Source organism: Prionailurus bengalensis, chromosome C1 (assembly GCF_016509475.1).
Source record: "Prionailurus bengalensis isolate Pbe53 chromosome C1, Fcat_Pben_1.1_paternal_pri, whole genome shotgun sequence".
Taxonomy (NCBI): Eukaryota; Metazoa; Chordata; class Mammalia; order Carnivora; family Felidae; genus Prionailurus; species Prionailurus bengalensis.
The window spans coordinates 65,069,201-65,090,561 of NC_057345.1; the positions used below are offsets into that span (position 1 = coordinate 65,069,201).

The window sequence follows — 21,361 nt, forward strand, 5'->3', positions numbered from 1 at the left end:
ACCTCAACATAGGCACATTTCTCTGTCTCCAATGTGCTGGTGCTTAGAGGGTGGGGAGAAGTTGATGGAACAGGGAGAGTGTGTGTCAGAAAGAGAGAACACACTCAGGGCATCTGGGTGGCCCAGTCAGTTAAGTGTCAGACTTCGGCTCAGGTCATGATCTCACGACTCATGAGTTCGAGCCCCACATGGGGGTCTGTGCAGGCAGCTCAGAGCCTGGAGCCTGCTTCGGATTCTGTGTCTTCTTCTCTAACCCCTCCCCTGCTTCTTCTCTCTCTTTTCTCTCTCTCTCAAAAATAAATAAACATTGGGGCGCCTGGGTGGCTCAGTCGGTTAAGCGTCCGACTTCGGCTCAAGTCATGATCTCACAGTCCGTGAGTTCGAGCCCCGCGTTGGGCTCTGTGCTGACAGCTCAGAGCCTGGAGCCTGTTTCAGATTCTGTGTCTCCCTCTCTCTCTGCCCCTCCCCTATTCATGCTCTATCTCTCTCTGTCTCAAAAATAAATAAACATTAAAAATTTTTTTTAAAAATTAAATAAATAAATAAATAAACATTAAAAAATTTTAAAAAGAAAGAAAGAGAGAAAGAAAACATACTCAAAGACACACACATGGAAGAACAGGCAGTGGCTACAGTTCCAAGTCAGATGACCAGCTCTCCCCAGCTTGCCTGGAACTGTTCTGATTTTAAAGCCAAAAGACCCACATGCTGGGAAGCCCCTTGGTTCTGGGCAAACAGGGGTGGACAGTTGGCCACCCTAGTCCCAAAGAACCATGGGGAACGGGGGAGAGTGGTATGCAGGGCATCAATGAGGCCAAATCCTGGTTTTCCACCTGCCCTGGGCAGCATTTTCTGAAGGCCAATAAACTCCCTCTTTCCAGTGCCTGAGATCTTTGTCTCTCTATATTCCTTTATTTTTCTAGAGCACTTCCTGGCATAGCTGCCTAAAAAATAATCGGTAGAAGGTCAATTTTTTTAAGCCTTCATTACTGAACAAGTTTATTCTTTCTTCGTCATTTTCTGATAGTTCATCCCACTATTTATCTGAGAGCAGAAACCAGTTTTCCTCACAACATGGAAGACACTGTGCTATTGTCTTCCTCCTTGCCATGTTGCAATCTGGTGTTATTCTGAGTGCCATACTGTTATTGTGATATGTGTCTTCCCCCAACCCCCACCTCCCTGAAAATTCCTAAAGATCCTTTATTTATGCCTGGTTTTCTGAGGTTTCACTGTGATGTGCCTTGGTGTGGATTTGTTTCATACACTGGGCTGGGCATTTGGTGTGACCTTTCAATATGGAGACTCGGGCTCTTCAATCCTGGGACATTTTCTAGTAATTTTTTTCTTTGCTCATTCTCTACCCTCTGCTATTTCTGTTCCTGCTTTTTAGATCCAGCTATTAGACTTCCTAATTGATCTTATTCTTTCCTCCCATTCTCTGCTGCTTAGCTTTTCTACTCTGTTCTGCTTTCTGGGAAATTCCTTAATTTCACCTTCCAACTGTTCTACTGATTGATTTCAGCTACCATATTTCTAATCTTCAAAGGCTTTTTTCTTCTTCTCTTTCCTTTCTCACATCATAATGTTTTTAATTTTATGTTTGTAATATCATCTCATACATTTCTGTAACATTTAGATTGGTTTTTAAACTTTCTTCATTTCTTACATTTTTATTTCCTCTGGATGTATTTCTTTGTTTGTACCTCTTTCTTTCATCTTTAATAGTTTCCTCCTAAGGTTTGAGATCCGTAGCCATCTATTTCTATTAAGAGTGAGGGGTTCCTGGGTGGCTCAGTCACTTGGATGTCCAACTTCCCTTTCTCCAAAGAACCCAAGTAATCTTATTAGAACAGATCTAATTTTATCACTCTCCTTAAAAACCCCTTCATGCCACTCACTCTTCTCAAGATTAATTTCAAACTCCTTTCAGGGATTACAAGTTCATAAAAGCTTAGGCTTCTGCTTGCTTCTCTAGCCTGTGAAAGTTCTCCAAGTATCCCCCGTCATAGCAAGTTTGGGAGTTTGCCATTATCTTTTGACTTCTGTGTACCCCAGCACCACCCCAGTAGCCTAGAAGAGCCACAAAGACAGACATCAAAACTGTCTCCATTCATTCATTTGACCCAGTGGCTCTCAAACTTTAAGAAGCATGAGAGTCATCTGGAGTACCAGTTAAAACACAATTCCTGTGCCCCACTCCTACAGTTTCTGATTTAGTAGGTCTAAGGAAAAGTCTGAGAATCTGGATTTCTTACAAGTTCCCAGGTGATGCTGATGCTTCTGGTCCAGAGATCACAACCACAGATTTAATTAATACCTATTGAGGGATGCTTGGGTGGCTGAGTCAGTTGAGCATCTGACTTCGGCTCAGGTCATGATCTCGCAGTCTGTGGGTTTGAGCCCCTTGTCGGGCTCTGTGCTGACAGCTCAGAGCTGGAGCCTGCTTCAGATTCTGTCTCCCTCCCTCTGCCCCTTCCCTTCTCATATTCTGTCTCTGTCTCTCAAAAATGAATAAACATTTAAAAAAAAATTTTTAATTAATACCTATTGAGCATTGTGTTGTTCACCTCTGTATCCTCACAAACTAGCACAGTGTTTGGCATATAGTAGGCCCTCAGTAAGTGGTAGCCATCATCATTATTATTATTACCAATACAAGCAGTTGGAGAAGGAAATTTATCTTGAGTTTCTTGAACTAGGAAATAGTTGATTAAATATCTGTGACCTCTGAATCATTAAAATACATTTCTTGTAAAGAAACAGAACTTGTAATCTTTTATCTGGTACAGTGCAAGTACCAAGAGGAAATGCTGACATTCAGAGATATCTATGAAGGCTCTGAATCTTAACGGTTTAGGCCTAAGGTACATCTCATATCTCAGAAATATGACACAGTTCTAGACCTTGCCCAGCAATACAAATTTCATTACTAAAAGAGTCATCAAGACAAAAATGAAGAACATTTTCAAATATAGTGACTGTGTCCAATAAATGCTGATAAACTGATTAAGACCTTATACAATGGGGGGAAAAGACCTTATACAGTGGGTCACTGTACACACAAAATAAGCAATGGTGTAGATAAGAGATTACGTCCCTGCCAGCTTCATTGCAAAAGAGGAATCCAATGAGAAGCATTTAAAATAATCATAAATATCACAGGAAATGTACACAAGGAAAGAATGGATATTTATATAGACCCACTCCCTCCTTTCACCAGGGATTTGTTGCCAAACTCAGATTAAGATTAGAATTTGTTTGCTCACATACATTGGCCCCAGTAAAAAAGAAAGAAAAAAATATCCATTGTTGTTTGGAAGTTAAATTACCCATCTTAAAATTGCTCTACATTTCAGCTTAGTTTAAAATGATCCAGAGAAGCCATCAAAATGTTGTAGAAACATTATGTGAAGAATAGAAAGTTTTCTTTGTAGGAGGACAAACAGTAGACTTTAGAAAAGCATTCCTGACTCTCCACTTTCTAAGAATATTTTCTGTCTTTCCCAGGCCCACAAGCTTTTATGCTATTCATAAGGACAAGAGAGCAGATGGTCTGTATTATCCACATCATAAACTTTATTTACCATTACAGCTCTTGTACAAGAAAATGAGCAGGCCAAGGAATCCTTTCATTGCCTTGGTCTGACCCATTGTAGGTGCTTAACAAACATTTGTTGAATAACAAGATGGATGGATGGATAGATAGATGATTGGATGGTTGGATGGATGGATAGATGGACAGACAGACAGATGGACAAATGAATGGATGAGTTATACATGAGTCCTGAATTTTCTGCTTAAAAACTTTTTACTCAAGGGGCACCTGGGTGCCTCAGTCGGTTAAGCATCTAACCCTTGAATTTGGCTCAAGTCATGATCTCACCATCATGATATTGAGCTGTTTTGGGCTCTGTGCTGGGCATGGAGCCTGCTTAAGAGATTCTCTCTCTTCCTCTGTCTCTCCCCAATTTGTGCACACTTGCACACGATCTCTCACTCTCACTCTCTCAAAAAAATTTTTTTTTACTTGAGCAATACATGTTTATTTCATAGAAGTTACAAAATAAATATAGTTAAAAGGAAAAGGCCCTGTAACCGTGCATCCAAATGTAAGCTATTTAACAAGTTAACACTTGAATTTTTATTATGATTTTTTGTGTGTATACGTATATATTTTTTATAAAAACAAGGATCGCCAGTATATCCACTATTTAGTTACCTATCTATTAACATAATAATATGTTGTGAACTCTTTTCAATATTAATAAATGTGCTCCCTCACCATTTTTAAATAAAAGTAGAAGAAAGCACAATAATTTGGGAAATTAGTAGGTTTGGTTAGTCTCAATTTCAGAATCATATTCAATAAATAAAGTGACATTTTTCTCTATGCCTTAAAATAATAAAACTGGGTTTGTTGAAAATATTCCTCAGATAGGCTAGGGAGATTATTATTGATAACTTGAACTCAATTTTAATGGAGAAAAGTAATTTGTATTAATTCTGAGCAAACTAGAACCTCTACAGTGCGTAGGGTTATCTTACAATTTATTCTATAGACTAGTTAATTGTATCCCTGCTGTCTTATTTGCCATTTAGCATCAAATCCTTTTTTTTTCTTTTTTATGGCATGCAAAGACTTCAGATCCTAATGGGATTATGGTAAATACAGATTTCTTGGGTGTGAATTAGTGAAGCATTTCAAACAACTTATAGAATATTAGAGGGAGAAAACTTCTTTACTCCTGATGTTTGAGGGGGGCCCAAGAATTAGCACCTCTTCTTTCTGTCTGACTTCTAAACAATTGAGAAGTCCCCAAACAGTCCCCTTTCTCCTCTGGAGAGTAAGGGAACAGAGCTCAACACAATGAGTGCAATAATAATAAATGAGGCTCACATTGATTTAGCACTTTGGGGGTTTTATCCATCATCTCATCTGAGTCTAGAAAATATCAATATGTCAATTCAACAACTACATATTGAACATCTGTTTACTAAATGTCGGGCACAATGCCATATTCTGGGGTTACAAAACTTAGTTAAGATTTACTTAGTGCTCACCTTCAAGGATCTCAGTCTCTTGGGAAAGACAAGCATGTTACAAAAACATACCCTCACTATGTGAGTATCTTAGTTAGGATTCTTGAGGTTGTGCATCACAGAAACCTGTTTAAGCTAGCTCCAAAAAAAGGGGGGAATATATTATGAAACTTTGGAAACCTCTCACAAATTTGAGGAAGAATGTACCTGACCATTAGGAACAATGCAGAACTAGGTGCTGAAAGGCCATTAAGAATTCCCCTTCTTTTGGGATGAGCACTGGGTGTTGTATGGAAACCAATTTGACAATAAATTTCATATATTGAAAAAAAAAAAGAATTCCCCTTCATTTTTATATCTATCTGTACCCCTCTATACATCTTCTATTAGTCTCATTTACATGGTGGTAAAGAGCTTACCAACTGGCCCAGCCAATAGAAAGACCAATATCTCTCAGTGTAAATTCCCAGGAAAGGATGTTAATTGTCCAAGCTTAGTGTAGGTGCACTCCTGATCCAATCACCTTTGGTTAGGGTACATTTTAAGGGCAGGATGGGTTCTGGGTAGGGAGTCCAATAGATGTTTACTATGCTGAGAAATTATAGAAGTGTTATGGGTTAGTGAGGAGGGAGCCACCTGCTCTGTCTTCCATGTTAAAAGCACTGTGGAAGATGAAAAGGTGAATAAAAACCATAGCCAACTCTAACACAGGACAGAGTATAATGTGGTGTGCACTGTCACAGAGATCCAGGGGGAAGAAAGAGAGTGACTCTTGAGTCCAGTCTTAAAGTGGGTCTTTTATTAAGAGAAGTTGTGGGTAGCTAAGCAGGTCATTCTAAGGAAAAACTATAGGGTGAATATAGAGGCTAGAAAAGGTAGTGCACATAAAAGGACAGCCTAGGGAGCTCATGGGAACAGACAGTACACTAATGAGCTTGGAGGGGCAGACTGGCCTTGGTCAGGAAGAGCTTTTCCAGTGCTGAAGAGGTGGAAATTTCTTGTCATCCTTGGAAGAGAAAGACACCATCAGATCTGCATTTGAGAAGTATTCTATGGACTGAGCGGAAATGTGGACTAAGTGGAGAGACTGCTTGCAGAGAGGCTACTTAGAAGAATATTTTAGTAATTCAGGCAAAAAGAGATGACAAAGGTTGGGGTCAGAGCAGAAGCAGAGGGAATGAGATTTAGGAGGTCAAGGGAGGGTGGACCTGCAGGACTTTTCATCCAATTCCAAGACTCGATTCTGAAGGCTGAGCCTGGGAGCTCTTCGCCAAGCAGCAGAGGTGCTCATTTTGCAGTGTGCTTCTGGAAAGAGGGAGCCCCCTCTTCCCTTTGCTTCCCTGCTCCTCGCGGTGCCTCTCTCCCACACTGTGCTGTTTGAATGTTGACTGGCTGGCAACTCTGAATTCTGATGACATTTCTAAACCCACTCTCCCCGTGACATATTTTTCTCATTCATGAAAGCAAAGTACTGCCACTCCCAGGTCCTGTGGAGAGAGAATACTGATAGCAGGCCAGAAAAAAAAAAAAAAAAGCAACCTCTCTAAATTACCTTTTTGAAAAGCTCGCTGCAACTTTCAGTTGCATCATGAAAAATGTGTATCTGCAATTCATTGAAGGCAATGAGTAGTCTGTTCTGGAGTTGCTGTGGCAACTGCTCAATTAAGTGAAAAAAAAATGAAAAAACAAATGTACTGTAGTTGCTCTTGAGCTTAACATTCTTAAAAAAAAAAAGGAAAAGAAGGAAAGTAATATGTTTGGTGAGTTATTTTCCCCAAGGCTTTCCTAAGACTGCATTTTTTTTTGCTTTGCCTTTCCACCAGCACGTCCATGCCAAGCTAAATGCCAGGCTTGCTGTCATCTGTGGTTAGCAACACACAAGCCTCAGATTTCATCTCCAAATGTTCTGGGGTAACATTTGCTCACATCCAGCTTCCACCAAAGGCCACTTGGATGCATTTCTGTTTTGAAGATGATAGAGTGGAGCCTCTATTAGAAGAGTAGGTGGGAATAGTGGGTGGGTTCTGGCACCAGATTTGACCCCAAATTTATCTTATAATCTTAAATAAGAGATGTGACTTTTCTGAAGACATGAAAAGTTACCCCTGCCTTGATGTACTAAGAAACAAAGGATGTAATAATAGCACCTTACACTTGTACGCCAATTTACTCCTGATGAAATACTTCCAGTGGTCGTATTTTCTCTTAGCCACCACCGTCTGGGGTAGCCATTGTTCTTCCCACTTTGGACAGAGTGTTCTTTACAAAAACACTGAGCTGATCTTGTCACTTGCCAGCTTATAGTCCTCAATGCCTTTCTTCCCATTGCTCTTGGGACAAAACCCAAATTCTCACTGGGGCTCCCTGGTTCCTTGCAAGGTGCCTCAGTGCACTATCCCCCTGGCTGTCTTTGCCAGCCTCACTGGCCTGCCTTTAGCTGGCTTGGGTGTAGGCTCCTCCTCTTTTGGGCCTTTGCATCAGCTGAGGGCTCTTCCTGAGATAGGCTTATCTCTTCCCGTCTCCCCTTCCCTCCCTTCCTGCCTTGGCACACTGGGAGCCCATTCCCCAACCATAATCCACATCAGAGTTTAATTTTCCTAGAATCCCGTATTTTGTATACACCCATATTTAATATGCATTTACTTATATGATTATCTAATTAATATCAGTCTCCCCAAATAGACACAAAGCTCGTGAGCTCAGGGAGCACGTGTAATTCTTTAATTTTATTACATATGTAGAAGAGACATGAAGAGGCATTGAAGAGAAGGATTTATTCAAGACTTTAGAACACTCCCATTGTCCTTTAAAGTTTTGTGTCTTGCAACTTCAGGGGAAGGAGGCCACTCTGAGCTCATAAAATGTGTTTAAAGAGACACCCTGACCCTCTCCCAAGGTAAAGTGGTTTCATAAACAGCACACCCTGTGTTTATACTCTGCCCTTTCTCTTTAGACCTCATCCAATCCTCAAAACACTAGCACTGTGAAGTAGGAAAGGAGTGGTGGTTCCTGTGTTATGAATCAGGGAAGGAGCAGAGAGGAGGGGCCAAAGTGGGGCTAGAGGACCAGGCCAAGGCCAAGTTGGTATAGCAAGCCCCGGACTTATAAGCAGAGTGTATGTTTAATTATAGGGGTAGGTTGGGCAGGGGGAGAGGGAGATCTGACTGATACCAGGAAAATGGCATTTGCAAGAACTGTAAAACTCTCATTTGCTTTTTTCCCCATAACTCTCTTTTTTTCTATTTAATAGAAATTCAATAGGATATTTAATAGTGGGGAAGAATGATCAGGGGCACCTGGGTGGCTCAGTGGGTTAGGCATCTGACTCTTGATTTCGGCTCAGGTCAAGATCTCAGGGTTTGTGGGATCAAGCCCCACATCAGGCTCTGCACTAACAGCGTGGAGCCTACTTGGGATTTTCTCTCTCCTCTCTCTCTGCCCCTCTGCACACACCCCCCCCCCACCAAAAATAGATAAACATGTAAAAAAATGATCAAACCTCACCTTAAGGCAGGCCACTACTAGCCCATGTAGTGCCATTTGTTCAAGTTAGAAAAAGAACCTCCTCTACCACACACGTCCTTGGGGACTCACAGGTTGGTGGGTGGATTCAGTTCCCACTTATCTCCCCAGACAAGATGGTTTGCACAGTGCACAACTGCAGAAATGTACATGGAAGCTGTGCCTCACAGGCAGGCCACCTCCAGCTTCCAGCCACAAGGAAAGGGCTGCCTTCTCTCAGCACCAGGAGTCCAGCCCTCCATTTTGATTGACCCAGCTTTTAAGTGTTAACTTCTCTTATAGGTTCGTCTTTCCTGGGCTTCTTTTATTTCTGCTTTTGGCAGTTGTTTCTTTTTTCTGTATGGCATTCTGTGTGAGAGACTTTGAGAAGTAGAAAAGAGCAGGTTGGTTTCCTTGGTTCCTGCGTCTGTTTGTGTTTTGGTAGTGGGTTGAATGTGTGCTTTTACAATATGATGTCATCGTGGCTTTTGAATATTCCCCAGATACTCTTTGCCAAAGTTCTTCAAAAGATAGTAAAATATTTCTCTTTTACCTCCTGTGGAACTTTGTACTAAGATTTTTAAAACAAAGAGAAGATAAAAAGGCTGGCCTTTGAGTACAACATACTACAGGAGGGTACAGCTAGGTCACTCTAGGAAACAACCCATTAGCTGTCTTCTGCATTGTCTTGGCAACGTTATAGCGGACAGCCAAAAGCAAAAGGGCAAACTCATCAGGGGAAAGAATTTTCAAATATTGTTTCCAAATAAGAGGTGCTACCTATCAGTTAATTATTGCTGTGAAACTGCTAGAACTTAGTGGCTTCAAACCACATCCATTTATTTCTCTTATGGCACTGGGGCTGGCTAACCACGTCCACTGATGGAGGCTGGGCTCACTCACACATCCACAGTGTAATGGCCCTCTTATGTGTCAGCTTGGCTAGGCTATGGGTCCCAGTGACTTAATCAAACAGCAATCTAGATGTTGCTGTGAAGATATTTTGTAGATGGGGTTAACATGTACAGTCAGTTGCCCTTATGTAAAGGAGATTATCTTGTTATAAATTGAGATATAATTGACATGTAACATTGTATTCATTTTAGGTGTACAAAAAGACAATTTGAAATATATATATATATATATATATATATATACCCATATATATATACCCATATATATATACCCATATATATATAGACATATATATATATATATAATTGCAAAATGTTTACCACAGTAAGCCTAGTTAACATCCATCACCACACACAGTTACAAATTTTGTGTGTATGTGATAACTTTTAAGATCTACTCCCATTAGTATCTTCAAAGGTATTGTTGACTATAGTCACCATGCTGTAGTCACCATCACATCCTTAGGGTTTATTTATCTTAGAACTGCAAATTTGTTCCTTTGACCACCTTCATCCATCTTGCCCAACTGCCACCCCCTACCTTTGTCAACCACCAATGTGTTCTCTTTATCTATGAGGTTGGGGTTTTTTTAGTTTAGATTCCACATGTAAGTGATATCATACAGTATTCATCTTTCTCCATCTGACTTATTTCACTTAACATGAAGTCCTCAAGGTCCATCCATGGTGCTGCAAATGGCAGGATGTCCTTCTTTTTATGGATAAATAATATTCCAGTGTGTGTGTGTGTGTGTGTGTGTGTGTGTGTGTGTGTGTGACATTTTCTTTATCAGTCTGTCAGTGGACGCTTAGGTTTTTCTACATCTTGGCTATTGCAAATATACTTTAGTGAATGTGGGAGTATGGGTATCTTTGTGAGACAGTGATTTCTTTCACTTTGTATAAATACCCCTAAGTGGAATCGCTGGATCACTGGATCAAAATAGCAGTTCTATTTTTAATTTTTTTTGAGGAACCTCTGTGCTGTTTTCTACAGTGGTTGCAACAATTGATATTCCTACCAACAGTGAGATTAGCCTTGATAATTTGGATGGGTCTCATCCAATCAGTTGAAAGGCCTTAGAAGCAAAACTGAGGTTTCCCTGAGGAAGAGGAAATCCTGTGTGTGGTCTCAGTGTCACCTTGTGCCCTAGAGTTTCCAGCCTGCCACCCTGCCCTATGGCTTTCAGACTTGTCCAACTAGCCCCCATACTTGTGTAAGCCAATTCCCTGCAGTAAATCTCTTATAGAGATGGAGATACATAGACAGATTAAAATCTTTCTGGTTCTGTTTCTTTGATAGAGCTCTGGCTGGGTTTGACCTGGCTGCTGGGTCAGCCAGAGCCTGGTCAGTCTAGGATGGCCCTGCCGGGATGAGTGGACCTCTGCTCCACATGGCCTTTCATCCTTTAGCAGGCTGGCCCAGGCTTATCTTCATGGCAGTGGCAGGGGACCAAGGAGGACACGGAAGCATGCAAGCTTCTGGAAGTATAGCCTGAGACCTGGCACACTGTCTTCTCTTCCTCATTCTGATGGCTAAAGCAAGTCATAAAACTGGCCCATGTCAAAGGTGGGAGAACAGACTCCCTTCTTGATGAGGGTGTATACAAAATGACCTTGTAAGAGGCATGCATGCAAAGAAGAGTGAAAATTTGAGGCCACAGTTGCCATTAATCTGTCACAGACTGTTTGATGCAATGGTACAGGAAAGAACAAACATCAAACCTTTTTTTCTAACCACCAGTATGCCTTTTCCCACTTGTTATGGCAGGTAAAACTACAAATTCAGAGCCCTTAATCTTCTTACTTACAACTGGGGGATAGTAAAGCCTACCTCATGGTATTTGCCTAAGAATAATGAGATTTCTGTGAAAGCTCAGTTGTAGTGCCTGGAAGGAGCTCAGCAAATGATGCTTCCCCTTTGCCAGCAACTCTTGAGCACCTACTGCATACAAGAAAAAAGAAGGCAACACATATTTGAGGCCCAGGACTGGAAATTGAATTTAACTGTTTTTTAGGATCAATATATATTGGTAAAAATTGTTCTCAATACAAAATAATTACTTGACAAATATCTTAGTCTATATGTGGTAATTCCAAAATAGCTTTTGCATTTGCAGGGGAAAAAAGCACCTCATGGACACAAACATAATCCAATCCCCATAACTTTTCATGATTTTGAATTTTCTTAATTAATGGCACATTTGTAAGTTATGTATTTTTTTCAGTTGATGCTCAGGTTTTGGGCTCAGACAACTGAATTCGAATCCCAGCTCACACATTTTTTTAGCTCCAATACACGGGCAGATTTCCACAATCCCTAAAACAGAGCTTCAAATATGTATAATGGGGATGACAGCACCTCCTTCAGTAGGCCACTAATGAAGAAATTACATGAGATAATACCCAATAAGTGTAGTTATTATTTTTATAGCCAATATAATAAAATGATAGAAATACTATTTCAGGGTTTAGAATGCACCGAAATGCCTTTTTTGTTCAATTGTCTCAACTGCCTGCTTACTTCACCTGTTCGCACTTTTCCCTGAAAAAAAACAACTGTGACAGCACCAACTTTCATTGCATCAGTATGTTGGGATGTGTAGAGACTCAACTTCTGTAACTGTGTAATCTGGAGGCTCATCTGTGAACCCTCAGACTTGTACATCTTACAGTCTATCCCCAAAGATGGGCAGTGCAAATAAATACCAACACACAGGCCAGCATTAAGTAAACAACCCACAACAAAATAAATCAACATTAATGAAGATTAAGTGATCATAATTTATAATGAAAAACAAGAACAGCAGCAAGAAAGCATCCTTCCTGAAAACTGTAAGATTGCCAGTTTTAGCACGTGTTAAGCCCTGCTTGACAACTGCACTGCATTTGGCATACAAAGACAGGAACAAAGTGTGTCTTACGTCGTCTTTAGCACCGAACATTTCCGGACCTTGTATAGCAGCCAGATTTTTAGAATACTGAATTGGAGTCCTCCAAAAGCTCTAAAAACATGCTGATTTTAGGTTTGGATTGCAAATAGTCTTAACCTTTAATAACTCATTTATTGGAATACTAGTAAGTGCCTTCATGTATAGGCAAAAAGTGACATTCTGTATATTTGAGCCTTTTTCTTTTACCCAAGAAAGGATTTTACAGTTGTGGATAAGTTCAACAGGATTCGGTGAGGTTCCTTGCACCTGCTGGTAACGTAACTAAAATTGGGTTAAACAATTTAAAATGTTGTTTTCTCCCTTAACCACAGTCTGAAAGTAGATGGACCAGGGCTGGTCCTGTGATAGTCACACAGGGCCAGACTGCTTCCCTCTTTCCCAGACTGTTGCCCCCTTCAGTCTGTGAGCATTGCCTCCCTTCAAGGTCTCAAGGCAGCAAGGGCAGCTCCAAGCATCTGGTCCTCACATGATCATTTGCAAAAATAGAATGGATGAGTGAAGCTGATCCTCCCCATGTTTGTCCCTCTTTCTTTTTAATAGGGAGGAACTCTGTCCTCTGAAGCCCAGAGACTTGCTTTTCACATCCTGCTGGCCCAGATTTGGTCAAAACCCTATGCCCATAATGCAGAGGATGGGAAAGCAAGGATCGGCCATCTTTGGCATCTGACGAGGCAGGTGGCTCTGCCTGCAAGAAAGTGGGCTATTGGGTAGGCATCTAAGAGGGTCTGCCAATGGGGGTCAGGCAGGGGGGCAGAGGGGGTGGTCCTGGCAGTGTTCTGGAACCACCTACTCCACTCTCAATAGTAGTTCCATCCTTCTCTTTTAGATATTAGGCTTCCATATGAGATTCTGTTTGAACAAAAGCCCCCATGGATAAAAATCATTTACAACCCTTTGTTTTAGCACATGCTCAAATACCTAATATACTCAGTGAGTCAAACCCGTTTGTTCACTGTTACTTTTCCAGCATCTAGACCCATTCCCAGCATATAGGAGGAGCTTGAGTTAATTCCCTGTTGTTGCCCTAACAAATTACCACAAACCTCATGGATAAAAATAACACAAATGTATTATCTTACAGTTCTGGAAGTCAAAAATCCAAAATAGATTTCACTCAGCTAAAATCAAGGTTCCAGCAAGATCTCATTCCTCCTCAACTCAGGTCTACAGGTTGTTTCTAGTGGGAAGAACACCTCTTTTGACCTGCCTCTTTGATTCACAGCTCCAACCTGGATGTCATTGTTAGTTCCTCCTTTGCTCTATGTCCCACAACCACCAACTAACCCTGTCTCACTGCCCATTCAACCTTACCCTCTAGAACCTCTGGGAGTTGGACACGGACATTCAAGTTGGGGAATAATGAAAGTGAGAGACGTGGGGCAAGGTCAGAGCTGGACTCTGGATTTAAGGGTGGTCCATGGGAAGCTGCTTGGTGCATCTGTCATAGTGATAACCAAGAAGTGCTTCAGACTGAAGAGAAAGGCATTGGGATACACCCATGATGAGGGAAGGACTCAGAGGAATTGAGGAGGAGTCATCAAAGGGTCCTTTGAGCTCTCTACTTGCTCACTCTACCCCACCTGCCTCCCCCCAGTCTTACTTCCTTTTTAAAGAAAGAAGGTGGGACAAAGAGTGACTCCTCTGGGTGATATTTTTCTCCCTGAAAAACACATGAACACATACAGAGGTTTTTTTTTAAGTTTATTTATTTATTTTGAGAGAGAGAGAGAGAGAGAGAGAGAGAGAGAGAGAAAGAGAGAGCACAAATAGGAGAGAGGCAGAGCAAGAAGGAGAGAGAGAATCCCAAGCAGGCTCTGCACTGTCAGTACAGAGCCCAATGCTAAGCTCAAATTCACAAACCGTGAGATCACGACCTGAGCTGAAGTCGGACGTTTAACCAACTGAGCCACCCAAGGACCCCGGCCAACATTAACTTTAAATGAGAGGAAATCAGAATGGGAACTTTGCTCCTTCCTTTACGGCAGCAGCCTGACAAAGCCCTGCTTAACCACATGCTGCATTTGGCTTGTGAAGACAAGATTAAAGTGTGTCTTACATTGTCTTCTAGCAGTGGGGTGAAAACAGGAAGTTGTAGGAAAACATCAGGAAAATATTTTCTTTAAAAGTTTTATTAGAGGGGTGCCTGGGTGTCTCAGTAGGTTAAGTGTCCGATTCTTGACTTCAGCTCAGGTAATGATCTCATGGTTTGTAAGATCGAGCCCCTTGTCAGGCTCTGTGCTAACAGAGTGGAGCCTGCTTGGGATTCTCTTTCTCCCTCTCTCTGCCCCTCCCTGACTCATGCTCTTTCTCTTTCTCTCTCTCAATAAATAAAAAACATTTTTAAAAAAACCTTTAAAATAAGATAAATTTTTTATTAGAGACAGCAACATTTTGATTTATATATAAAAGAAGAAAAACATTCCTCCTAGAGAGCCAGATCTGTAAACCACTATTTAAAGTAGTTCATGTAGAGAACCTGCAATTTAATAAGACTAGGAGAAGGTTAGCCTAGCATCCCCTATATTTTTTTATCCCTGTTTACTCAATTATACAAGTGCTACCACAGCAAGAAGGCCTCTAATTGTGTATACTTCAGTGAGAGAGAAATGAGACTTGCCGTAAAATAAATTCTTGGGTGTAACTAAATTACACACCACTCCCCATACTTTTTTTCCAAATTGCCCATTACTTTAAATGAAAACATGCTTTAGAAAAGAACTGTAAACACTCAAAGTGCTTCTCAAGGACCAGTCTCCCTTCTTCCTGCTGATAAAATGCAGTTACGTTTCTGTTTTCCAATACTCTCCTGCTGAAGATCCGAGGAATCTTAAAACTACATTCACAGCTAACCAGTAAACTTGAGAATTTCGCTTTCACATCATTTGGTTGGCATGATGTGGCTTCTGTCCCTCTTTTAGCAAAGGAATCCACCTTCCTTCCTATTCATAAGACACCATGAGCATTCACTTCGCTGGTGTAGTGTAGTTACTCGTTACACTGTGCTCCACATCACACACAGACGGGTTGTCATCCTCCATCAGGGGCTGCAGGAGAGGCATCAGGACCCAGGCATGGGAACCAGGCAAGCGCACTAGCTGGGGCACCCTGCACAGTCACATAGCTTGCTGAGCCTGTTTCCTCATCTGAACAATAGGAAATCTCAAACTTGCCCATCTCCTAGTGTCTTTCCGAGGATTGGATGACATCATGCACGTTAAAAACACTCTGAACACTAGCAAATAGCAGTTCCAATAACCGTTTTTTAAAATTGTTTGCTCAGGGGGCACCTGGGTGGCTCAGTCAGTTAGGCATCCAATTTCGGCTCAGGTCATGATCTCACGGTTCATGGATTCAAGCCCTGCGCTAGGCTCTGTGCTGACAGCTCAGAGCCTGGATCCTGCTTCAGATTCTGTGTCTCCCTTGCTCTCTGCCCCTCCCTGCTCACACTCTGTCTCTGTCTCTGTCTCTCTCACTCTCAAAAATAATAAATAAACTTTAAAAAAATTTAGTTGTTTACTCGAGGTGTTTGCTGTTTTTGTTTTTTAACAAAAAAGCTTCACAAAGTTTCATTTTCAGGTTATGAGATGGGGAAATAGCCTCGTATTGTTTGGGTTGGGTTTTTTTTTTAATTATTATTTCTTCCTGTTAAGATTCTGCTTCTCAATGAAGACGACCACTTCTGAGAACTACAGAACATTTTGTGCCTCAAACCCATCCCCACCTTCCTGTTGTTGCTTCTTAGAACCAGTGAGGGAGGCCTTAGATCAGTTTAAATAGAAACCTGGGAAAATCCTCATGCTAGCATTTCATGGTCCATGATTCTTTGAGAACTGCTTAGTATTCGGGGAGGTCAGAAAAAATTATAAAAGACTGCTCCTCACATTCATTTCAGAAACTAGAGAATCTCTTTGAAATCCATTGTTTTGAATCTTGAAGTTGATCTCTGTGCTTAATGTCAGAGAAAGAAAGTAGTCTTTTCTTGGTGAATTTTAGGGCAAGAAATTCATCTTAGCTATGATATTCTGTTGTTAAATAAAACCTCTTTGTCATAATTCCATTTGAAGCTGTATACATTTTTATACCATGAAATACACATACAGTTTAATACAAACAAGAACTAGAAAGATACCCCAAAAATGTCCTACTACCTCCTTCCCAGGAGAGCTTTCGTTTCGTGGTCCCCAAAGGGATATTTATTTATTTTAAGTATTTTTTTATTAATTTTGAATAACTTTTTAATTTTTTTAACGTGTATTTATTTTTGAGAGAGAGACAGAGCATGAGGCGGGGGAAGGGTGGGCAGAGAGAGAGGGAGACACCGAATCTGAAGCAGGCTCCAAGTTCCAATCTGTCAGCACAGAGCCCGACACAGGCCTCGAACCCACAAACAGCAAGATCATGACCTGAGCCAAAGTTCAATTCTTAACCAACTGAGCCACCCAGATGCCCTGTCCCAAAAGGATTTTTAAACATCAACACTATCTACATAAGGAGGAGCAGCGTAAATATCTGACTCCATGACCTCACCTCTGATACCAGTAAGAGACTGCTGATAAAGAAACATAGGTTGGTATCAGGGCACTGAGGGCAGCAGTGGATATGCTCAGGCACATCCCCATCTAGTGACACACAGAACTTCAGCAGCATCATTCCACACGCATAGGTTCCCAGCAAGGATCCAGTGAGATTATAGCAGTAGTTCAATGTCCACTTTATATTAGGACCTGATCTGCTTGTGACAATGTCACACAGAGCGGGTCCTGCAGGCAGGAGCATACACCAGGCTGCAATGAAAGCAGGTGGAAGAACATAATTTCTTGTGATTGGTGAACCCATCCGGGAGGCTACGTTGCTCTATTTTTATCTCTCCCCCCAAAATTTCAATAGTTCAAGGAATTGAGAGTGACAAGACACCCATATCATAAGGTGGTGATAGTAGGAGCTACAATCCTAAAGGAAAACATATACGCACCTCAACTAGCTGCTCTTCCTAAAAATGATACCAGAATCCAGCCTTGCAAAAGCAGTTCCTTGCCGACACATCCACCCCGGGAAATAAAGTTGAATGCAATTCGCTTTTGCTCTCCTATGGCTCTGGCCTGACTGGAGAATGAGAGATAGAGACCAAAGCATATCCATAGTCCAAACCCAGTTTCCCATAGAGCCACAAGTCCTGTCTGGAGGTTCTAGCTGTGTCACTGCAACAGGATTCTTTTTTTTATTTCTCCCCTTCAGTTACCAGCATTGTATCGTAAATATAGCACAAGAAGATATGGCAACCTGAACTTGCTCTTGTGTGTTAATGGTTTCTCTGCAGCTTTGCCCATCTTCACCAGCATTAATTACCTCATTGCAGTCTGTGTCTTGGCTTCGTATGTGTGAGTCATAATTGGCACTTACATAAAATCTGTGCCAATATTAGTACCGTTTCTGTCGGTTTGTTCAGATTTAGTATTCTGCTTTATGCCCCCCAAACCTAGTTTATTACTGTGGAAAGGCACCTATGCCTCATCATACCCACAAAGCTCAACCTCACAATTCAGGCTTACAGGTGTCAGAAGGCTGACTAGATGGAGCACAACACAATGAAAGACTGTAACACCAAGAAGCACCCATGGGTGCCTAGGGTGGAAGTTGGCAGTGAATGGGTTGTACTTTCTCAAAGTATGCCTCACTGCAGATGCAGCTACAGATTATTAGGTATCTGAAACAAACCTGTCTGACATTTTGCTTCTTATATAATTGACATTCTGAATTAATGCCTTTCATACAGAACACACTTAGCACTTGAAAAGAAAGAGATGAGACTTAGGGCTTCTGGGGTCTTTATGGCATCTTTTTCACAAAACAAAACCAGAAGTGTTTGCCTTTCATTAGTTGTTATTGTGTGTGTGTGTGTGTGTGTGTGTGTGTATAAGATGCCAGATTAATTTTATTTACAAAAAAAAATTCACATAGGAATCATGAGGTTTATTGAGCATCAATGGAAAATAACACCCCCCAGTCAAACATCCTATTTACCTGGGCTTTCATGTCATTGAATGCAGTGGGCCCCATTCCTAGCACCACTCTGCTCCAAAAACCTTTTCACTATCAGGCCTTTATTGGAAGTAAGGCTGGGGCTCATATGAAGCAGTTGGGCAAACATACTAGAAGGCTATGAATAAAAGCTATGGATAAAAACCAGTCAGACTCAAGAAGCCACATAGAGGTGAGATAGGCTCCTTTATAACACAGTGCATTATTTTACTAATTCAGATTAACCTTGATTGCTCTTCTAAAACATGATAACTAGGTGTGAGAAAAATCTGATGCAGTTCAGCCTGTAAGATGGGTGTAAGTCTTATAACTCAACAGTGATATTAAAAATTAAGGGAGAAGACTCCCTAACACTACCTGGATATGTTCAATAGCTGTGTGACAAGCAATAAGCAGAGTCTAATGGAACAATCCTTTTCCAACAAAAGCTACTGAACCTCTTTCTGTGTAGATGCTTGTTAGGCAAACATAACTTCAAACAGGTCCCTGTCTCAGGTGGGCTTCACTAGAGGCAAAACCTCAAATGGGAATTCTTTGCAAGTGTGCTATTAGGGAGTGCTTTTAGGACAGGGGGAGAGATGCAAGATAGGGCAGGGGCAGGAGCTGAGCAAGGATGTGACCCCAGGTGGCTATCAGCTTCAGTCTGATCTCAAGGGGAACACTAGGGCACAACTTATACCAGAATTGTCCTATGTTTAAGGTGTTCTGTGAGCCCTTAGCAACAGCTGAGAGATGGGTGCACCAGCCAGGCAGTGGCATGACACTAACAGATCCATGGTGGTAGCTAAGCTCCTAGGATTAAATCTCCAGGAACCATGCTGTGTGGTAGGAGATGTGGTTCTCATCCTAACCCTGACTTCACTAAGGACATGATGACATGGCCATGGGCTCCTCAAATGACCTCAATGACCACCCATTTCCCCATCTGTAAAATGGGAGAGGGTGATGGCAGGGTTGGATTAGATGATCCCAATAACTCCAAAATGCAATGCTGTAAAATGCAATGATTTCAACAAGAGAAGTAGGGATAGGCTCACTGAGGAATAATTGACATTTTTCCTATTCATGGAAGGAAGTTAATGAATGCAAATGTGTTCCTGAATGAACACTCCATTAAAAACTCTTCTCTCACCTGGAATAGCTCTAGATACACAGGGAAATCTAAGAAGACAAGCAGTAAAGTTGCCCTGAAGGCATATGTTCTAAAAAAGAATGGCAAGGCTCTGATTTCAAACAAGTACTCTCATGGCAGTTTACCTTAAGGGGGCATTAATACAACCAGCCAACCTCATTTAACTGACTCCTACATCAAAGCAAATTAGAAGCAAGAGGCTGGAGTGAAGCATGAGCCACAGGCTGGCCCTGCAAAATGGCACAACCTGTAATGGAGAGCAGTTTGACAAAATCTATCAGTTATAGATACATTTACTGTCTGACCACACATCCCCTTCTCTGATAATTTATCCTATAGATATATGTGTATGAAATGACCTTTATGTGAGCTTATTCACCATGCTTTTCCCAAAATAACCCAAGATTGGAAACAGCTCAATGGTCCATCAATAAAGGACTAGTTAAAAACAACAACTATGTTACCTTCCATACGATAGAATACTGTACAACTGAGAACATTCTGTATTGATATGGAAAGTTCTCCAGGATACACTGATAAGTGAAAATGCAAGGGGAAGAACAGTATCATTATAGATGAGTATGTATATTATGAACATATATGCATGTGTAATATAAGTACACTTTTTTCTGTATACAAAATGGAGGTAATGCCAGATTATATATTTATGTTCAAATGTATCCATAGATATCTGAAAGTTTTTTGTGTATCGGGAAAAAGATGCAAAAAAAAAAAAACTTCTGTAAGTGGTTACCTATGATGGATGAGGGAGTGGGAAAATGGAATGGATGGAGACATAAGTAGAAATTAGAATTCTCACCAAATGCCTTTTTTTTTTAATTTTTTTTTCAACGTTTATTTATTTTTGGGACAGAGAGAGACAGAGCATGAATGGGGGAGGGGCAGAGAGAGAGGGAGACACAGAATCAGAAACAGGCTCCAGGCTCTGAGCCATCAGCCCAGAGCCTGACGCGGGGCTCGAACTCACAGACCGCGAGATCGTGACCTGGCTGGAGTCGGACGCTTAACCGACTGCGCCACCCAGGCGCACCACCAAATGCCTTTTTATATAAACTTTCATCCTAGACTCCCCTCACCACCCCCCTCCAACTACCACTGGTTCTTCTGTAAGGAAAATGCAGCAGCTGCTTGATTAAAAAATAAAATAAACATTTAAAGGCAGGCATCAATCAAAGCTGGTCATTCCAATCTCCCTTATTTCATGCTTTAGTTTTCAGGGATTGGCCAGTGGTTAACCATATGGCACCAACTGCTAAACACTTCCTATCTGGCCCTTTACAGAGAGTGTGCCAAGTCCAGCTTTAAACCATGAAGTTGTTTTTAAACAACTATAACTACAACCATCAGTGTGCTTCGGGCACTGAAGAGTGTTGTGTTCTTCAAATCAGCTTTTCTGATCACAGATAGGTCATGCACCAAGAAAATGAAGTGTGATATTGTACCAGGAAGTCCAACAAAGACAGCATGAACTCTTGGGACAGACAGCCCAGGTTCCAATCTGGGTTTTGTCCCTCACTGCTACATGACCTTGGGCAACTTGCTTCTCGAATTATTGGCTTTTTCATCTGTAAAAGGTGGATAGTAATTGTGCCTCCTTCATAGAGTTGTTTGGAAAGTTAGATATGTTAATGTACATTGGCAAGAAGTTTAGCACAATACCTGTTAGTACTCTCACCTAATATTTTGATTTTTTATGTGCAGGGTGATGACCAGTTAAATGTATTTGGAGAGGATACCATGGGAGGTGAGTTTCCCTT

At 41.3% G+C, this 21,361-nt stretch overlaps 1 protein-coding gene across 3 annotated transcripts in view; it reads left to right on the forward strand.

Moving 5' to 3' along the window:
- AK5 (adenylate kinase 5) overlaps positions 1–21,361 on the forward strand; it is a 264,423-nt gene that overhangs the window by 162,067 nt on the left and 80,995 nt on the right. For all 3 annotated transcript variants that reach the window (XM_043575316.1, XM_043575314.1, XM_043575315.1), the window contains exon 9: positions 21,306–21,348. In XM_043575316.1, coding sequence (XP_043431251.1) covers positions 21,306–21,348 — 43 coding nt within the window. The remainder of the gene's footprint in view (positions 1–21,305; positions 21,349–21,361) is intronic.